General features: G+C 46.3%; 1 protein-coding gene across 1 annotated transcript; it reads left to right on the forward strand.

Annotated features, from left to right (window-relative positions):
* The first annotated feature begins 4,890 nt into the window (after positions 1-4,890).
* CDK1 (cyclin dependent kinase 1) lies at positions 4,891-18,889 on the forward strand. Its single transcript, XM_077350709.1, has 8 exons — positions 4,891-5,039; positions 7,135-7,191; positions 9,826-9,982; positions 11,962-12,085; positions 13,039-13,209; positions 14,167-14,330; positions 16,343-16,484; positions 18,534-18,889. Exons 2-8 carry the CDS (start codon positions 7,155-7,157, stop codon positions 18,648-18,650), a joined length of 912 nt encoding a protein of 303 aa, XP_077206824.1. The 5' UTR covers positions 4,891-5,039; positions 7,135-7,154; the 3' UTR covers positions 18,651-18,889.
* Positions 18,890-20,026: the final 1,137 nt, after the last annotated feature.

A 20,026-nucleotide genomic window follows, 5' to 3' on the forward strand; every position in this document is an offset into this window, starting at 1 on the left:
TCGCTATGGTAATGTTTAAACATCCCTTCAAAATAAGATACAGACATGCCACAACAATGAAGTGTGTTGTAAAGGGCTGGGGGGATGAAGTAAAGGGCCAGGGGGTGGGGGAGAAGGCATCCTTTGGGGCCCACCTCCAATTAGTCGAAAGACCACATGTGGTCCGCAGCCCACAGGTTGGGGATCGCTACTGTACAGCACATAAGTCCTGTTGAACTGAAATTGACATGATGGCAATGGATTCTGCTGGACATTTTTTTCATTACAATGGTTCTGCTAGGCTTTCAAAGATCTCCCTCCTTCAGTTTCTACTACAGAAATACTTGGGGTCTTTGCTTCTGCTGTGCTTCTATTGGTCCTGCTTTTTTGGGGTGGGGGCTCCCCCTCCATTGGAAACAAAACATTGTATTTTGTCTGCTTCATAAATAAATTGAATTAGAATAACACATCTGCTTCATTAGTATGCCAGCTTCCAGACGGTGGCTGAAGACCGCACTGGATGACAACTGATCTCCAAGCGATGAAATCAATTCACTTGGAGAAACTGGCCACTTTAGGAGATAACCTCTATGGCAGGGGTAGTCAACCTGTGGTCCTCCAGATGTCCATGTACTACAATTCCCATGAGCCCCTGCCAGCAAAACAATGTATAAACTACCTTGCACACCAGAAAGGCAGCATAAATATGAAGTATTACTGCCTCCCACTAACACTCCATGCATAAGCCTACAGTCCCTGTTTAAATTTACTGCAGCAGTTTTGACTTTCAACAATTCCCACACTACGAAGTTTCGGCAGCGCTGTAATGGAAGGCCAACAGACTGATCTCAAGCAAACCATGTGTTACAGATGTGCACTTTACCCCCCCCCCGCCATCCATCAGAACAGGATACTCCATATTCTACTCCAGGGGTAGTCAACCTGTGGTCCTCCAGATGTCCATGGGCTACAATTCCCATGAGCCCCTGCCAGCGAACTCTGGCAGGGGCTCATGGGAATTGTAGCCCATGGACATCTGGAGGACCACAGGTTTACTATCCCTGCTCTACGGCATTATACCCCATTGATGAAGTACCTGTCCTCCTCAGGATCCAACTCCCAAATCTCTAGTTGTTTCCCAAGACAGAACTGGCTTTCACTGCCTTTTCCCAGATTGCCTAAACTGGCCTGACATATGAACCCAGGACTTCTCATGCCCCAAAAAGCATGCCTTTAGACCAGCAAAACTATTATGAAGCTTTCAAGCTGACAGTCCCTTTGCAAAGTTGCCTCTGCATGTAGTCCCTGAATATTCAGTTTTTGCCTTTTCTATAAACACATCTGTAAAGAACACAGGAAGTATCTCTATCTAGAAGCCTCTCTCTTCCGCCATCTAGTGGGCAGCTGTCAGAATGGTTTATCTATAATCTCTATGATCAATCAAAGTGGTGGCTGCAGCCTGAAATCAAACAGCGAATAACACTGGGCCGGAACGCAATGTTAAGCGTGAACCGCATATGGAAGAGTAAAGATATCAGCCTTAATACAAAGTGCCTGCTAGTCAATGCTATTGTCTTCCCCATAACAACCTAAGAGTGGGAAAGCTGGACCCTGAAGAAGGAAGACAGGAGGAGAATACATGCTTTTGGACTATGGTGTTGGAGATGAATGCTGCGAATACCATGGACAGCCAAAGTTACCAACAAGATGGTTTTGGAGAGGAGCAAATCAACTATGTCATTAGAAGAGATTACACCTAAAGCTCACTTTGGATACATCATGCAATCAAACTTATTCGAAAAATCATTAATGCTCGGCATGGTCAGCGGCAAAAGGAAACGTGTTCGCCAAAGGATCTGCTAGCTCAACATGATCAAAGTCAATACAAGGATGACCATGAACCAACTAAAAGAAGCGGTCATCGACAGCAATGCGTGGAGACTTTCCTATAGAATCGCCGAGGGTCGGACACGACTGAACGGATGACATCATCATCATATAACTAGAGGCCAAATCCATTGCATTCAGGATTGCAACAGGCGCTAGATTGGGAGGTGGGGTGGAAGAACTCTGGGGACAGCCTCTCCCTCCCCCCAGGACCTGGAAAGGCTGCAGGCAGCCCTTATGGAACTCACCAGCAGGGGCAGCTCTCACGCAGCAGGGATCTGCAGCCTCCAAGCCTCGGAGAAAAGTGGAAGGAGGAGGGCGTGGTCAGGGGTGGGGGACGGAAGGCGATTGGCTGGCCGCTGGACAGACAGGCAAGCCAGTTGGAGGAGGAAGCACTCAGGGGCAAGACAGCCACCCTGAGTGGCACCCTGGTGGGGGAGGCAGAGGAGGAGAGACCCCTTTTACTTTCCCTTTTCTCTGTATCTGAATGTACAGTCATCCATGATTGCTGAAGCAGTGAAGAATCCTAGACAACCAAACATCCATGCAACAAGTATTACGATTTTCCTGACTGTTCCAGGATATATTGGTTGTCACCTTCAGGAGAAAGGAATAATTTTCCCTGGACACTTCATCACAGGATGAAAATCTAAGGCAAGGTCTAAGGTCTGCGTAAAGCGGTTCTTTCTCCTTTTGTTGCACTTCTCTGCTATAACCCCTGCGGACTACACATTCATATTCAACAGCACAGCTTTCAGAGCTTAACTCGCAGGGTTCTTGGCTGAGGGACTTGACCTCGATTTCCTAGAAGGCATTTTCACACACTCTTCATCTCACGCCACCCATCAGGGAGCTGGTGGAGAGAAACGAACAGATGTTAACTTTCAGTCCCAACAGCTGAACACCTAAGACTGCCGGAGCAGAAAATCAAAACGGAATGAGAACATTCTTTCATGCCACCTGAGGTCAGCACTAGCCACGCAAGTCACATCGTCTTTGACATTTTGGCCTGAGGATGCTTAAGGGCAGCTTGGCTATCAAACAGAAGAGGAGCTAGTCTTTCCCATGTTCCTGATGAGAGCTTACTACCTTCTGTCCTAGTAGGCTGGGAGAGTGAAATCCCACCAGCTGCCGACTCCATTAGAAATTCAAAGAAATATTGGTTTTTATACCCTGCTTTTCATGACCTGAAGGAGTCTCAAAGCAACCTACAGTCACCTTTACTTCCTCCACAAGGATGCCCTGTGAGGTGGGTGTGGTTGAGAGAATTGTGACTGGCTCAAGACCCACCCACCCCAAGCTGCCTGCAAGTGGAGCAATGGGGAGTCAAACCCGTTCTCCAGATTTGATTAGAGGCCACCACTCTAATTAGGCAAATGGTCTGAGGACATGCCTTTCCTTACCAATCCCAACTCAAGCAGGAATTTGTGTGTCCACAAGCAATACTCCTCTGTTCCAGGTGCTGGAAGAGGGGTGCAAAAAAATCATCACTTTTATGCCCTGATTGGGAGCACCTTACACATCACTCCCAAAAGCAGGTTGCTGGGCAAGATAAGGTTGCCAGATCTGGCCAGGGAAATTCCTGGAGATTTTGGGGTTAGAACCTTGGGAGGGACCTCAGCAGGGTGTATTGTCCAAAGCTGCCATTTCCTCCAAGAGAAAGAATGTCTGGAAATCAGTTGTAAGTCCAGATGTCCAGGTGTCACCAGGAGGCTGGAAACCATATGGGTAGACGAGATCTTAGTCAGATCCAGCAAAGTAGTATACATTTAGCACATGCCTCAAACAAGAGCATGTAGCCCGAGACAGGTATGATGCACTATTCATCACTTTGGACTTGTTGGGAAAAAACTCTGCTTGTATTCTTTGCCCTGGTAGTGTGCTCTGGTGAGTCTCTTCCCCCTCCCCTCCCAGCGCAGCTGAAAGGCATTTTAGGGGGGAAAACCCCAGTTTGTATTCTTTGCCCTGGCTGTGTGCTCTGAAGAGCGTCTTCCCCCTCCCACCCCAGCTGAAAGGTATTTTAAGGGGGGGGGGGAAGGCCGTTTGTATTCTTTGCCCTGTCTGTGTGCTCTAGTGAGTCTCTTCCTCCTCCCCTCCCAGCTGAAAGGCATTTTAGGGGAGGAAAACCCGGTTTATATTCTTGGCAACCCCTGGTGTCTCCAAGCTGTGCAGGCCTTGGGTTATTCCAGACCTCCAGGTGTAGCCTGGAGGTTGGCAACCCCGCCGGTCAGTGCTGTCTCTCCTCCTCAATCTTGAAATCTGATCACCTTATGTTAGGGTGCCTGCCATCCCTACCTGCAGGGAAACAATGCTCTGTCCTTTTAATAGTCTTATTCTCCATGATAAGCCTCCTTTATCCCCTTCTTCCATTAAACCTCAAAGGGGCAGGGCATGCTGAAATGCAACAGGGGAAGCTTTCTTCATCTGGGGCTGTTAAAATCTGCCTGCCCTCTCTCCTGCTGCTGCTGCTGCTGAAAGATTAGAAACAGGCACTGAAGGGCAGAACTGTTTTTATTGTTGAGGTTTTAATGGTTTATTCTAAACCATATTTTGGCATTTTTATCATGTCACGAGGTTTCAGTCTACCCTGTGCCTGGACAGAAAACAGGTAATAAACATTAAGAATAATCCCTAGGTTGCAATAACCTTTTAGCAGAAAGTACTTCTACCACACAGCCTTCAAAAGCATTTTTTAAAATAAACCGAGAAGTGGAGGAAGGATGAACCAATGATAGGCGGGTAGTAAAAAAAATATATATATATATATATCCGATGAAACACAGGAAGAAAAAAAAACATAACCCCCCGCAAACGGAGCATCCCCCTTCTTCCCCTGTTGAAACTTCACAACCCGTCCACGTTACAACTCCCATCTTCACGGAAGAGAAACACTGAAGGCAAGCGGAACAGATCCCTTTCGAGCGACACACTTTGCGGTTGCTGCGCCCGCCCGTGCGATCGCAGCCTTGCCGCCTTTCCCGGGACCTTTAGCGCCCGCCCGGGGCCTCGCTCTGATTGGCCGTTTTGAAAGCAACGGCGCGGCGCCATTGGTGCGTTGGAAGCGGCTCAGCGCGGTTAATTTGACTGCCTGCTCCGGGCCTCTGGCTGGCAAAGCTGGGCTGCGGCTGCGAGCGGAGGCCGAGGAGTGCCTGCAGTTGGCCGGGGCTGCGCGGGTGAGGAAGGGGCGGCGAGTGCCAGGGGGCTGCTGGAGGGCACGGGGGGGCTGGTCTGCGGCCGCCTTGGGGGGAAGCAGCACGTGGTGCTTCCGGAGCGCTGCAAAATTGCACGTTGCAGAACCCCCTTCCTGGAAAGGGGCTCCTTCTTTCTCTTCGCCTTTGTCTGCCGGGGCGAGCGAGCCCAATGCATGCAGTCCTGCCCGGGACTTGGGGGCTTGCAGTTCTGGGCTGCATCCCTGTGCAGACTGCAAGGGGGTGCTATGGGTCAAAGAGGCCGGCGGCTGTAAGTTACACAGGGGCCGCGAGGAGGAGGAAACGAGGTTGCAGTTATTAATTTTCTTCTCCACCGGAAGCCTTTCTTCCGGTGGATGTGGCGTGGGGGGAGTAGAGCAGGGGTAGTCAACCTGTGGTCTTCCAGATGTCCATGGACTACAATTCCCATGAGCCCCTGCCAGAGTTCGCTGGCAGGGGTTCATGGGAATTGTAGTCCATGGACATCTGGAAGACCACAGGTTGACTACCCCTGGAGTAGAATATGGAGTATCCTGTTCTGATGGGGGGGGAAGTGCACATCTGTAACACATGGTTCACTTGAGATCAGGCCTTCCATTACAGTGCTGCCAAAACTTCGTAGTGTGGGAATTGTTGAAAGTCAAAACTGCTGCAGTAAATTTAAACAGGGACTGTAGGCTTATGCATGGAGCGTTAGTGGGAGGCAGTAATACTTCATATTTATGCTGCCTTTCTGGTGTGCAAGGTGGTTTATACATTGTTTTGTACAATGCCCCTGTATTGCAGGCCAGAGGTGTTCCCCATATTGCAAACAGGCCTACCTAAAAATTTTTTAGTGATCTCATGACAGCCAAGATTTGAACACAAGATCACTGTTAATGTCAGGACAGGAAACTTACAAATTTGCTAGAGAGCTTATCTTGTTCGCGTGAGATGGTGGCATTTTTCTCAAGTAAGTATTGCTGCAAATGAAGTACTTAAGTACTTATGAATGTAACTAGCTTGTTGGGGTCAAAGGCTGGTATGCAAACTAGAATTAAGAAGTAGCTTCATTGTTGATGTAATTGTACTTATTTCCATATAGCAGGGGTGGCCAAATTGGCTCTCTAGATTACCATGAGCTTGCTGGCAGGGACTCATGGTAATTGTAGTCCATAAACATCTGGAGAGTCAACTCAACCACCTAGATGGGAATGGAATCTTTGTGCGGATGTGGTATTCCCACCCTTCTGGAGGATTTGAAAAAAAGAGCATATGATGTATGCTTAAAAGGTTCAAAGTATACTGAAGGATCTTAGAATGCCTCTGAAATAGTCTTCTAGTGTGAAGTCTATGTTCTAGCAGCTGAGCGAATTTAGTGAGCATAGCTGAAGTGAGGTTTGAACCAAGAGCCTTCCTAGGGGCCAGGCCAGGTATGTGCATGACTGATATGGGATGAGCCTCTACTTTCACTGTACCATGAGGGATGGGATGCTAACTAGACCGAAGCAACAACAACAACGGGCAAATTTGACAGGAAAGGTTTTACATCCCTACACCCACCTCCTGGTATCTTGAAAAGGTATGCGGAGAATGCAGACCTGGAGCGTGCAAGTCATTAAGCCCTTATCTGGCACAATGGTGACTTTGCCAGAGATTTTTGGCAGTCGATAATAGGGTTCACCAGATCTGACCTCGCATTTGATTGCCTTATTGTTGTGCTAAGATACCCCTCCTTCCCGGTTTCCTTGTTCACATAAAAATCAGCTTTGCCATCTCAGCACAACAACACAAAGTGGCAAGAACTCAACCTGGGCTTTGCCCTGCAGGAGTCTGGCCTTTCATCTCAAACTTGAATGGCGGCAGGTGTAAACCCTTCTCCTCCACATCCTTTTCCCGAGGCAGTCCTGAAACAAAATCTCCCCCTCCCCACTTAATGATAGGTCACAGCCTCTGCTGGATACCAAAGATGCACAGGCCTGTCCAAAGCCATCTCAAGCGGCTTGCTTTGGAAAACCTTACTTTGGGGAAGTGGAAGGCTGGGTCGGTATTCCATAGGTACCTGGCACTGTGAACGCTTACACCCCTTGTTCTGTTTCAGGTCCGATCCTGTCACACAGCATGGATGACTATACGAAAATAGAGAAGATTGGTGAAGGTAAGTAGCCTGGGATCTCTCGTGCAACTCAGGTATGTCGGGTGCTTCCAGATGAGTTATGTGCATTTGCCAGCAAGTTTGCACTGTCTGCTCCCTGACCCCCCCCCCCCCCCATATCTCAAGGAACGGGGAATTCTACTTGTTCCTGCAGCACTGCATGTCAAGCAGCCTCAAGACATGTGTTTTTCCCTACTCAGATTGGAAATCGGCAGCCATTGTGCGCCCCTGAGTCTCATTGCTGTTGAATGTGCAGCCCCAGGGAGTATGTTGGACTGTTACCGACTTCTTTTCCTCACCCACACATCAGGCCTGACTAGTTCTGTTGATCAACTATCACACCTTCTCTGGCACTGTGTTAGGGGTGGGTGGTACTGTCAAGCTGCAGCTGACTTATGACGACTCTAGGGCTTTCAAGGCAAGGGACATTCAGAGGTAGTTTCCTGATGCCTGCTCTGTGTTGTGACCCTGGACTTCTTTGGTGGTCTCCCATTCAAGTATTAACCCAGACTTTTCCTACCTTTTGACCATAGAAAAGCCCCTGGAATATTTTTCCAGTTTCCAGGTGCTCTGGAACTGGGCTGGAAGTGATGTCAGTTGGCCACGCCTTCCTGCCATGCGCTAGGAGGACTTGGAGGTAGGGGGAGTAAGGTGGTTTGAGGCAGGAGTAGGTGCCCATGCTCTGCCCCGTTTCTCACGTATGGTAACCACATGAGCCTGCCACCCCCTGGTTAACGGAAGCAGCTTGTTCCCTGCTTTTATGGCAATGCTGGGAATAGCTTGTGGGCAAGTCCATTAAGGCAGAATATAGGGGGAAGGCCAGGAAGCCTCTTGGGAGCTCTCTCTGTATTAATTAGACTCATCCCAACATGGGTCATCCAGGTTGAGTGCTAAAGTTAATTTTAATTCACAACAGTAAATACATAGTTTGTGCTTCTGGGTGGGGTGGGGGAAGCATAGAACATAGACATATTTCTGCATCCCGGGGGATGGATTCCAAATTATCTAATACCTTGTTGGTTGAGCTCTGTCGGTGATTGGAAAAGTCCTCTTCAAGATCTGAAATACACAAAACCAACCAGACTGTTAAATACTGCTTTTGAGTAATTTACTACACCAATGTAGTGAATTTTCCTGATTCTCAGCACAAAGCTATGCATTGGTGAACAAACACGGGCCTTGAAATGCCACGTTTGCCTCTAATTGAAGATAACCTTTGTAGAGGTGACCCTATAGAAGGGAGAGTGTTTAACTCTTTGCTCCTTCTGCTAATCCTCCATTTGGAAATATCCAAAAAATTCTGGAAGAATCAAGGGCATCTGCAGGGTAGAACACAGGAAGGACAAAAGGGTTAAGCTTCTCCCACTTGTCCTTTGATTCTTCTGCTCTGTGGGTGGGCACCAAACAATGGTTTCCTAGCAGGGTATCTTCCTAGCATTTCTGGTAGTGCTCTTTAGGACCAGTTGTTCTCTGCCCAACTTAGAAAAACTGCCACCAGGATACAGCAATGCAGAGATACATATCTGTGCCCCCCCCCCCCCGAATTTGGAAACATGAGTGTGCTGATGGAACCTCTAGCTCCACCCTCTGAAATGCTGTTTACTGTGTTGCGTGTGGGTGTAGATGAACCAGACTACCCCATGTACTGAACATGGGTTTCAGTTGTCAACCTCTGTGCTAACCCCACCAACAGCCAAGGTAAATTCTTTTTGAAGTTTGGTAGGTCTCCCTTCGCCATATCTGTAATGCTTCTGTGCATGGAAGAAAGAGGATTGCTCTTGTCCTGTTGAGGAGATCGCTGAGTGGAAGTGGGTTTTTTGGAATGGGGAGCATGCAATCAAGTGAGCTCCCTTTTTCTAGTTTGATGTGGTCCTTCTCTCAGCCTGTCCTTCAGCCACCATTCTGGATCTTTGAGGGAGGAAGGCCAAGCAGGAGTGCAGGTTTTTGGGAAGAGCTTTTATCAGGTCCGTGATGTTAGAAAAGACCAAAATAGTACGGTGGACTTCTCTGATTATGGCTGCATGTGCAGCTGGGTGGCGCGCTAGCACAAACGCGGGACAGTTAGATTTAACCCGGATCTCACCCTAGCAAACTTTCTGAACTTGAGTTCATTTGTAAGTTGAACAGGGGCACAAGATCCTTTCTTGACTATTGATGCTATTTCTCTGCTCTAATGAAGCTGATCACAATACACATTAGACCTCCGGAGTGCCTTCTGACTAGATATAACTACTGGGACATCTCTGTTCTGACTCATACCTGACAAAAGGAGTTCTGTCTCTTGAAAGCAGATACCCTGACAATATCGTTGATCTCAAAGGGGTTACTGGGCTGGAATCTAACTGTGCTACTGCAGACCGTCCCAGCCACCATCTGAAGCAAAGGAGGGAGACAACGTTGACTTTGGGCCGGTCCCAAAGACATGACTAGAGTTTTTCAAGAATGTAGGTGCTTCTGCTGAGTACCAAAACCGATGCATGTAAAGTTTTTGAGCATGCCTGGTAGTGCAGACATGTATGCGCTCTCTTGTTCTCTGAACATCCGGTACGGTCATTTCTTTTCAGCTCTGTCTTTTCAGCTTCTGTCAAGCTCCTTTCTTAACGCTGCAGCATTATGTCCTTTGCTTGTCTTCCACAGGAACCTATGGCGTTGTATACAAAGGCAAGCACAAAGCCACGGGGCAGGTGGTGGCCATGAAAAAGATCCGGCTAGAGAGCGAAGAAGAAGGGGTTCCCAGCACTGCCATTCGTGAGATCTCCTTATTGAAGGAGCTTCACCACCCAAATATAGTCTTGTACGTATATGGCTTTGGGGCCCCCTCCCTTCCTGTCGTCCTGTATATCTGCTTTATAAGGAATCTCAAAAAAGCTCACACTCACCTTCCCTTCCACTCCCCACAGCAGACCCCTTCTGAGCGAGCTGGGGCTGAGAGAGCTCTGAGAGAGCTGTGACTGGCCTGAGATTACTTAGGTTGTGTGGAAGAGGAGGAGTAGGGAATCAAACCCAGTTCTCCATATTAGAGTCTGCTGCTCACTATCCCATGCTGGCTCTCTGTGAGCCTGCTGGATTCTTTCCAACAGTACAAGAGAAACTTAAAGTGGCATAAGGGTTGCAGTGGGAATTGCCCCATTGTTGCCCTTCATCTCTTCTGTGGGCCTTCAGCAAGCAGCGACAGAAGACAAGTTCTGAACATAAGGTGGCAGTCCTATGTAGACTGTGTGCTTGGGATTTTACTCCAGGTTTAGAAGCAGTGAACATGCTGAGGTTTGTTCTGTGTGACTAAGCACACAGTGTATAATGTGTAAGGAAGACAGCTAATATGTACCCTTCATGTATGCAGGAGAATCCAATGCATGCAGAGAAGAAAAATCCCATTCCCTTTTCTTCAGGATCGTCACTTTACTGCCTTAGATGTGATGGTGATTTATGGATAATAAATTGGTACAATTAAAAAGCACCTAAAGGAAAGATCTAGTACAAGTTAATTTTGGTCTAATTGATCTCTGGAGAATGAAAAATGTGAGCCTAACTAGTACATTTTTATCTCACCCTTACTCTAAGGAGCCTGGACCAGCAATTGGTTATCCAACTATTCCCATTTTATCGCAGTAAACCCTCCTTTCATCCTGGCCTTTAGTGTAGGTCCCTGGTCCACAAACTGCCTGCCTTCTGTCAACAAGGACAAGAGCCTTCTCAGTAGTGGCCCCATCCTGTAGAACAAGCAGCCCAAAGAGGTGCATACCTTGCAGGGCCTCTCCAGGTTCCACAGGGCATGGAAAGTTGCTCTTTTTCAGACTGCCTTTAGGTGATTTTCATCTACTGGGCAGCCTGCATGCTTCAGCTTGGGCCTTCAGCATCCATGCATCCTACCCTACTTGATAGTGTGTACATTTTAACAGGGATGGATTTTTAATTGTTTTATCTTTTAAAGATTATATTGTACCTTTGCGTTGTTTGTGTTGGACATATACGCTGTGTCCTGTTTGTGGGAGAGGAAGCAGGATATAAACTTGATAGATAAATAAACAAACCAAAGGATGCCCTTTCAGCCTAGGTCTTGCAGACCCCGTAATGCCTAGACCACTCTGGTTGATGAACTACATGGGAATACGTCTCTTAAATCCATAGGGCTGAAAGGTGCTTTACTATTTAACTTGTCTGTGGGACTTTTTTTAAACCCTTAATTGGTATATGCTTTAACCTAAATGATTTTACATGGGGGTAAACAGACCTAGCTGAGGTCATGGTTCCAAATTTAAGAGAAAGGCCCGGTTTTGACTGGGATATGTGCATACTGCATTTGCACACGAGCTATTCGCAAGGAATCCGTGTTTTGCAAAATGCAGTAAATGTTTACAATTTGAATAACGAAATTTTAACTTATTTTATTAACCGCCTTTATGGGAAAGGAATCCAGAAGTATGTATAATGATCTAGTTGCATGTTGGCTTTGCAGTTTAATTCTGACTTGCATGCTGTCCCCTAGCTGCAGCCACCCTAGCAAAGTTTTATGGCTCTGGGAATGAATGGAGCCCATAGGGTGTGCCAATTAGCCATGGTTCATTAGAGCTGCCTTAGAACTCTTTACTGGGCGTGTTGCTGGGGGGCTAGTTAATAGTTGTGGGGTAATTAGTAATAACTGAGACCCTTTCTGCATGCTCTGGTTAGAGGCCTTGATGCTTTATACAGCAACCCCCTAGTTCGTAAGCTTTCTGAAGGGCAAGGGTGAGCATGATTGTTATTGTTTTTTTTTTTAATATAAATTCTCTTCAGTCTTCAGGATGTGCTTATGCAAGATTCCAGGCTTTACCTTATCTTTGAATTTCTTTCTATGGATCTCAAGAAGTACTTGGACTCTATCCCATCTGGACAGTATTTAGACCGCATGCTTGTTAAGGTGAGGAGGCAACACAGTCAATGGGGGGCATCTCAAGTTTCCTGTCTTTGTAGAATGTGTTAATTGTTGTTGGCGACCTGCCAAAGAAATGTCTGTCATGGTATCTTTGTCTGTTGCAGAGACTCCTGGGATATGCAGTCCCAAGTCAGGGTTCCCAACTGTGGTACTCCTGGGTGCCCTGATAAGTTTCTTGATGTCTGCTTGTTTCTGCCCTAGAGGGCTAGTCCTGACTTTGTGACACCTCAGTTTTGGGACTGCATGGAGCACTCCATAACTGGCTTAGAACATCCCACCACCATGGCGGCCATTTTGTCTTTAGGCCTCCCTTGAATGGCAGCCATTTTGTGGTGGTGCCACCCATGACCATTTCTCAAAATTCCAGAAGAGCCTATAGTTTTGGGACCCCTGCTCTTGTGGAATACTGGATTGGCCTAGACTTCGACTGTTTTCCTGTACAATTTAGTGTGTGCTTGAATGTGTTCAAAATACAACCTGAAAACTACTGTGAAAGAATCATTCTGGCCCGAGGAGGTGCCTTTCCACTCTAAAGATGTGGGTTGTAAACTGGGGGAATATGAGACGGGAGGAACAGAGCCAGTTAATAAGAATGTGTGTGAGCAAACATGTACTTCAGTTTGGGGGTGGCGTTTAAGGGATCAAGCCAAAAGCTTTCATGGGAAATGTAGGCCTCAAAGGAGGGGTTTGAAAGAAATGTCAGATGAAGCACCATTTATCTTGCATTGAAAACTTTGTGCAAACTATCCTGGGCTTTCCGAAGGATGGGATTGGACAGGAAGGTTTAAGGATCTGAACACATTCACTGTTAACATCATAACAGCCCACCCACAAATTTGAAAGGTCTTCTGTAGTGTTCTCCGGAATAGCCGGCCTTGAGGGTGGAGCTTAATGGGTCTGCAGGCAGTTACACCATCTTGTTGTGTCACTCTTTTCAGAGTTATTTGTACCAAATCCTGCAAGGTATCGTGTTCTGCCATTCAAGAAGGATTCTGCACAGAGACCTCAAACCTCAGAACTTGTTAATAGATGACAACGGAGTAATCAAACTTGCTGACTTCGGGCTGGCCCGAGCTTTTGGTATCCCCGTGCGGGTCTACACTCATGAGGTATAAAGTGGCTACAGTGACTGTAGCTGGTGCTGAACATGTGACACTGAATCTTGAAGCAAATGACTAGGAGAGTAATGAGTTTGGGTTTTTTATTTGTGAAAGCCTTCTATTGTGAAAGCCTTCTATTTTAATGATGCTGTATATCCTTTTATTGGAAAGGCACAAAAAGAGCCCTGTTGGGTCAGACCAAAGGTCAGTCTAGTATAGTCCATTGTTCTCAACAGTGTTGTGTCTCCAGAAGGCCTAAGTGAAGGCAAAAGTTCTTGGCCTTCCACCAACTAGTGTTCAGAAGCATCCCTCCCCCAACACAGACAAAACTAAAGTGTATCTTGTATCTATTCCCCAACATCTATACTTGTAAGACCTGAAATTTTTCAGCCCATTAAAAAAAAGATTTTTAAAAAAAGATTTGCTCCAATTGCTCAGCCTTTGTGGATCTTCCTTTTTCAGCATGATGATGGTTGAGGTGGGCCAACAAAAATTCAAAGTGATGTTGAAACACAGCTTGTATGGTAGTCAATGGGTTGAACCACACACACACGCCACGCACACACGTTTGGTTGTAAAGCACAATCTCAAGCCAGAAGGCTACAGTGGGATGTCTTAAAAGGATTGACAGACAGCAAATACATGTCAGCGATAACATAAAGAATGGCTTTAGTAACTAACCAAATTAGCCCCTCTTCTCCACTGCTCGCCTTGGGCTTCATTGCTCGCCGGAGCAAGTAACCCTAAACCAAATGTATCCCATGGGGTTGTAGTCAGGATGAAAATGGAGAATGAAAGAGCCACATATGACATCTCGCGGTCCTTTTGGGGGAAAGGTGGGATAAAATGAACATAATGCTTAATTTACAAGATGGAACCCAGCAAGTAATGTACCTCCATGGTTCAAGAACTAATGTATTAATTCCAGAAAAGTTGTTTGCTAATAGTTTCTTTGCCTTGTGGCAGGTAGTAACCCTGTGGTATAGATCCCCAGAAGTGCTACTAGGCTCCACACGTTACGCGACCCCCGTCGATATATGGAGCATAGGGACCATCTTTGCTGAAATGGCAACCAAGAAGCCACTCTTCCACGGGGACTCAGAAATCGACCAGCTTTTCAGAATTTTCAGGTATTTCGCTTATTTGGAGTGGGAAGGATCTGCCTGCGGAGCATCTGGGCCGCCTTCTGATGTGCACAGGGCCCCTTGGGGCAGCTTCAATGAAAGCAAACATTACAGCCTGCAATGTGAACTGTTGAAGTCAAGCCTGTCTTCAACTATTCTGGTTTTCTTCAGACAAACTGTGCGTGTTGTGTGTACGCTGGGGATCTGTGTCCTGTTTTTAGTAGCAAGCAAACTGAACGGCAATTTATTTGTTGGGACTTGTGGAATGTTAATGGCATTTGCTTGCTCTGAGGTAGGTTTCATTGGAGTCCTGTAGGCCCTGACTTGCTTACTGCCTACTTCAGACTGTACTCTTAATCACATGATTGCACGAGGCTCTGTCTTGGCACAGACGTATGGAAGATTGTTCAGTTGGTATTCAGGTCTGGCCTGGTGGCTGCAGCAACATCTCTCAGCCGGGGAAATGTTTTCTAGGCAGGGAGATGAACTGGAAAATTATCTGGATTTTTTCCCCTGGTGACAAGCAGGGTGCGATCTGATTTGTAATGTCTATTTTGATTTGTGTTCAGTAAGCAAGATTTTCAAATTGCCCTATGTTTACATACCAACGATAACAAATAGTTGAATGGAAATATTTGAATATTTGATTGGGAGGGGGGGTGGAGTTACTAAAATAATTCAAAATTTTATGTAGGAATTATTTTAAAGTAGTGCTTCCCTTATGTTGGATCAGGGGATCAAGGTGGGTATAGTTTAAACCAGGGGTAGTCAAACTGCGGTCCTGCAGATGTCCATGGACTACAATTCCCATGAGCCCCTGCCAGCGAACGCTGGCAGGGGCTCCTGGGAATTGTAGTCCATGGACATCTGCAGGACCGCAGTTTGACTACCCCCGGTTTTAAAACATACATCAGTTCAAATTGAACAAGTTCAAATCGCAGTTATTGGTTTTAAAAATCTAGAATTAAAATTAAAATGCATTTGCACAAATTGCCTCCTGCTCGGAGGGGGGGCAGAGGGGTTCTAGATAATAATTAATTAGATGTAATAAATAGGTGATTAGGCAGATACAATTTTCAGGGCCTCAACCATCGGGCCAGTGAAACAGCACAGCCTTACAAGCCCTGGGAAACCATCCAAAGTCCTACAGGGCTCAGATGCTACCAGGAAGAGTGTTCTGCCGGGCCCAGGCAGGAAAAAGAACTGGCTGAGGCCAGGAAAATTTCTTTAGGGCAGGGATCCTAATTTGGGGTGAGGTGGGGGAGAGATATTGAAAACCGACACGGTAATTTTAGCATCACATGCTGTTGTTGTGATTGTCCATTCATCTGCTTTTGTGGCCCCACCTGCCTCACAGGGCTTCTGTTGTGGAGAGAGGAAGAGGAAGGTGTTGGTAAGCCGCTTTGGGACTCCTGGTAGTGAAAATTGGGCTACAAAAAAATCAAGCTCTTCTTCTACTTGTCTGCTCAGTGCAATCTGAAGTCCTTCCTCTCGCATCAGTGGCCCCTCCACTGCAGAAAAGGGCCAATTAAGTCAGGAAGGCTCTTTAGGCTGCAGGTTCAAGTCCTGTTGAATGGAGTGGTAGGATGCAAGCCAGTCACTCCCTCAGCTGAATTCACCCCATAAATTTGGTTGTGAGGGTGACAAAAAGGAGCAGGAGAGCAGGTTCCGTTGCCCCAGGAATCCTGAACAAACGGTGTCAAACTCTTGTCTGCATGTTAACTTTTGCAACAGGAGAACCTTCCTAGCTTCCCCCCTGCAGTGATAATGGTCCAGTTCAGGAAAAGCTTTACCCTCTTGATTTTGCCACAAGTATAAGCTTGTCCTCAAGAACGGAACACTGGGCAAGGGGAGTTGAGGTCTGGCAGGCAGAGTGGCAGCAGAAATGTGTTCTGTGAACAGCCAGTGGCTGTATTGTTTAATCATCACAGTAACTTAGCAGGGATATTGAATAGAATGTCTTCCATAGTGTCCTTGTTGAGAGACTATTGCATCCACTTTGGTTGTTTCCCTGGTAGAGCTTTGGGGACGCCCAACAACGACGTGTGGCCCGAAGTGGAGTCTTTGCAAGATTACAAGAACACGTTCCCCAAGTGGAAGCCCAGCAGCCTGGCGTCACACGTCAAAAACCTGGATGAAGATGGCCTAGATCTGCTTTCTGTAAGCACAAGTTTCTTTCTCGTGAAATGTCAGTCCGTTAGATTATCCTGCATGTCTTGTCCTAAATGGCCCAAATCGACCGGATCTTGCCAGGTCCGAGAAGTTGAGTATTTGGATGGGAGACCACTGAGGAAGCCCAGAGTCATTGTGCAGAGCCAGAGAATGGCAAACCGCCTCTGAATGGCTCTTGCCTTGTAAATCTTGCAGGGCTGTGACTTGGACAGCACTTTTCACCACCATATGCCTCAGATATTAGTCCCTGATGCAGATTATAAACAATGTCAGGAAATAAAAACAATTTTTTCTTGGGGGTGGAGAAGGGGTAGGATGCACACAATCTCAGAACAGCTCATAGTTGGAAAACAGTTTTCCACCTAAAAGTCCCATAAAACCAGATCCAGACCACGAAACGTCATATACCAGTGCCCTGCAGCACATAATCAAAAGCTTTCTTAAAAAGCCACGTTTGGGTGGTGTCCCTGAACGCTAAGCTGTTAGCTCTTCTTGAGGTACCATTCCATGTGTGCAGAGCTGTAGCAGCAACTGGTGTATGAACATCACACTGAAGTCAGCCCAGCTTCCCAGTGGGGGGAGACAGTCAACAGCAGTTTCTGGGTAGATTAGTATGCATAACAGATATCCTTCATTTATTAAAGAGCTAGATACTTTAGCTACCGAGACTTGCATTCACACCACATAAAACTTAATCTCCATCTCCAGAATCGGCAGCCAGGAGGCAATCTGGTTCTCAGCAACTCCTTTTCAGTTCTACAGGCAAAATAAATTGTGCAGTCTGTTGACTGTTGTCCTTTGAATGTGATGGAATGGGAAAGACACAATCCTCTTCTCCCTCAGTTAAATAGTATGAACCTGAGACTCCACATTGATGCCCAGTTGTTTAGTTCATGTCTCTACCTCCACCTCACACGCCATTGTGCAGGGGAGGGATTGTTCAAATTGACCTTGTGTATGATTAGGTTTGGGACACCATGGGATATCATACAGTTCTCTGTAGTGTGCAAATTCTGCCCATTTTGCAAGAATTAAAACAAGGGAAAATGAAATCAAAATTCTGAACTAGAGTAGGGTTGGTTCCCCTTGCCCAACCTTCTAAACAAGTAAACCAAAGCCATGTAGTTCTCTTTTCTTAGTAGGGTTTTTGTTTCTTGTTCTGGATTTTGCATGGCCAGTATGCTTGCATCTCTTTTTTTCTCTCTCCATACTTTGTGTCCTAATGCCAAGTATCTCAGAGACCAAGACGCTGGTTTAGATGTACTTTTGACCCAAAGTGGGAGAGAAACTTGTGTTAACAATGGCTTGTAATTAAGGCTAAGGGAAGTGATAAGCTTTTGTTGATAGGCCGGGAAGTTTGGGAGCAGCTCAGCTGGTGAATCAGCTTTCTATGAAGCAGCCAACACCTGCTGCAGGAGCTAGCCAGTAATGCCTTGGGGGCTAGAGCAGGGGTAGTCAACCTGTGGTCCTCCAGATGTCCATGGACTACAATCCCCATGAGCCCCTGCCCACAAATGCTGGCAGGGGCTCATGGGGATTGTAATCTATGGACATCTGGAGGACCACAGGTTGACAATCCCTGAGCCAGAGGGCAGGATTAAGTTTGCCATTCATCCTTCCAAGTATTGTAAGTTGTATTCGACAGAGATGCTGGAATCCAAACTGGGCATATGGAGAGGGCCTTGCATTAGACCAGGGGTAGTCAAACTGCGGCCCTCCAGATGTCCATGGACTACAATTCCCAGGAACCCCCTGCCAGCATTTGCTGGCAGGGGGTTCCTGGGAATTGTAGTCCATGGACATCTGGAGGGCCGCAGTTTGACTACCCCTGCATTAGACTATTGTTAACAGAACATATCCTCTCTCTGCATCTCCTATCATAAGCCGATTCCAGAATTCTCCTTGGTTTCCCCATCAAGCGAGGGCTACTGACTGAGAACGTTTTGTATTCTAAATACTAAGGTTCCCAATTCTTTTGGATCCTATATCACTCATGTCACAAGTGAGTTAACAAGCAACTTGCATTTTGTCTTTCAGAAAATGTTAATCTACGATCCTGCAAAGAGAATTTCTGGCCGCTCGGCCCTGAACCACCCATATTTTGAAGACTTGGACAAATCTAAACTCCCAGCCAGTCGGCTCAAGAAATGCTAATTGCCCTGAAACCACCCAAACTGGGGGGCAGGGGAGGATACTAAAACTTTTTCACTATCACACTTCCTATAACTTTTTGTTTTATACATGTGTCTGTCTTTGTCCTGTTCTGTCACCCTAGCCCTGTCTCATAGAGTGCGCCAGATTCAGTGTAAATATTAACCTATTCACTATCAAATAAAGTTGTAAGCTGTTAATGCAAACCCATATTATTATTATAAATAAAATGGTTTAATGATCGTGTGGGAGTGGAGGGCTTTGTTTCTTTCGAACAACGCTAGAGAACTACTTTGTTTTTAGGGAGCTGAAACTTGGCATTAATGTAACATAATACTGCATTTTTTTCTAGTACAACCTGTAATTTTCAGTCTCCTGTTCTTGAACAGCTGGGTTCCCAGTGGTATCTGGCTTGTGGGCACCTGTGGGACTGCTGAGAGGCTAACGAGCACCCCTACAAAATGGTTGCCATGGGAAGCATTTCGGTATTTGACTCGTATCCTATAAAAATATTTGGGGGAGGATGGGTATTGGTTATTTCCCCAAGTCCCCCTTTCCTCCTACATAAGTAAGATTTAAGTTTGTGGAGATGATCAGTACGCAAACTTTCCTCCCCTGCAAACAGCCTGCTTACAGTGCTCACGAAGCTGACGCTCTTCCTGCATGTGTGGATTTTGTATTATACAAAATATTTACTAGGGCAGAACTCAGTGCTGTGGGGTAATTTGGAGTTCTTTGGAAGTTGTGTTTCTGGAATGCCTGTGCCATAAACAACTGATAAACCCTTCGACCGCAACTGTGTGTATCGAATACTATTCCTATTACATTGCGAAGCAGTGAGATGTTTTCATGTCCTTGCTCAAAGGCAGCACATTATTTTCTAAATTGGTTTTTAAAACACCTCTCTGTTTCTCAGAAAATGTTAACTACCCAGGATTAGCTCAGGCATAGCTCTGCCCATCAGCAAAAAAAAATCCTATACCTTTTTCACCAACATTTTGGAGCGAACAAGCATGTAGACAACAGTGACATTAAATACTTTGATTTTGGAAAAGGCTTTTGACAAAGTACCTTGCTAAAGTTTCCTGAGTAAGCAATGGTCATGGGAAATGAGGACAGGTTTTCTGATGGATGAAGAATTCAGGAAGAATGACAGGAAGCAAGGAGTAGGATTCAATGTGCAGTTTTCACATTGGAGAGAAGTAAGCAGTGGGGGGGTCCCACAACGATTGGTATTGGGGCTGGTACTAATTCATGGCACAAAATTATTAAGGATGGGGAAAACCATGGCTGGCTAGGGAAGAGCTCCACAAAGACTTCCACGAACAGTGACAATGTGGGAAATGGAGTTCAGTGCTGGTAAGTGTAAGGTGATGCAC

This window comes from Paroedura picta, chromosome 8, assembly GCF_049243985.1.
Source record: "Paroedura picta isolate Pp20150507F chromosome 8, Ppicta_v3.0, whole genome shotgun sequence".
NCBI classification, from domain to species: Eukaryota; Metazoa; Chordata; class Lepidosauria; order Squamata; family Gekkonidae; genus Paroedura; species Paroedura picta.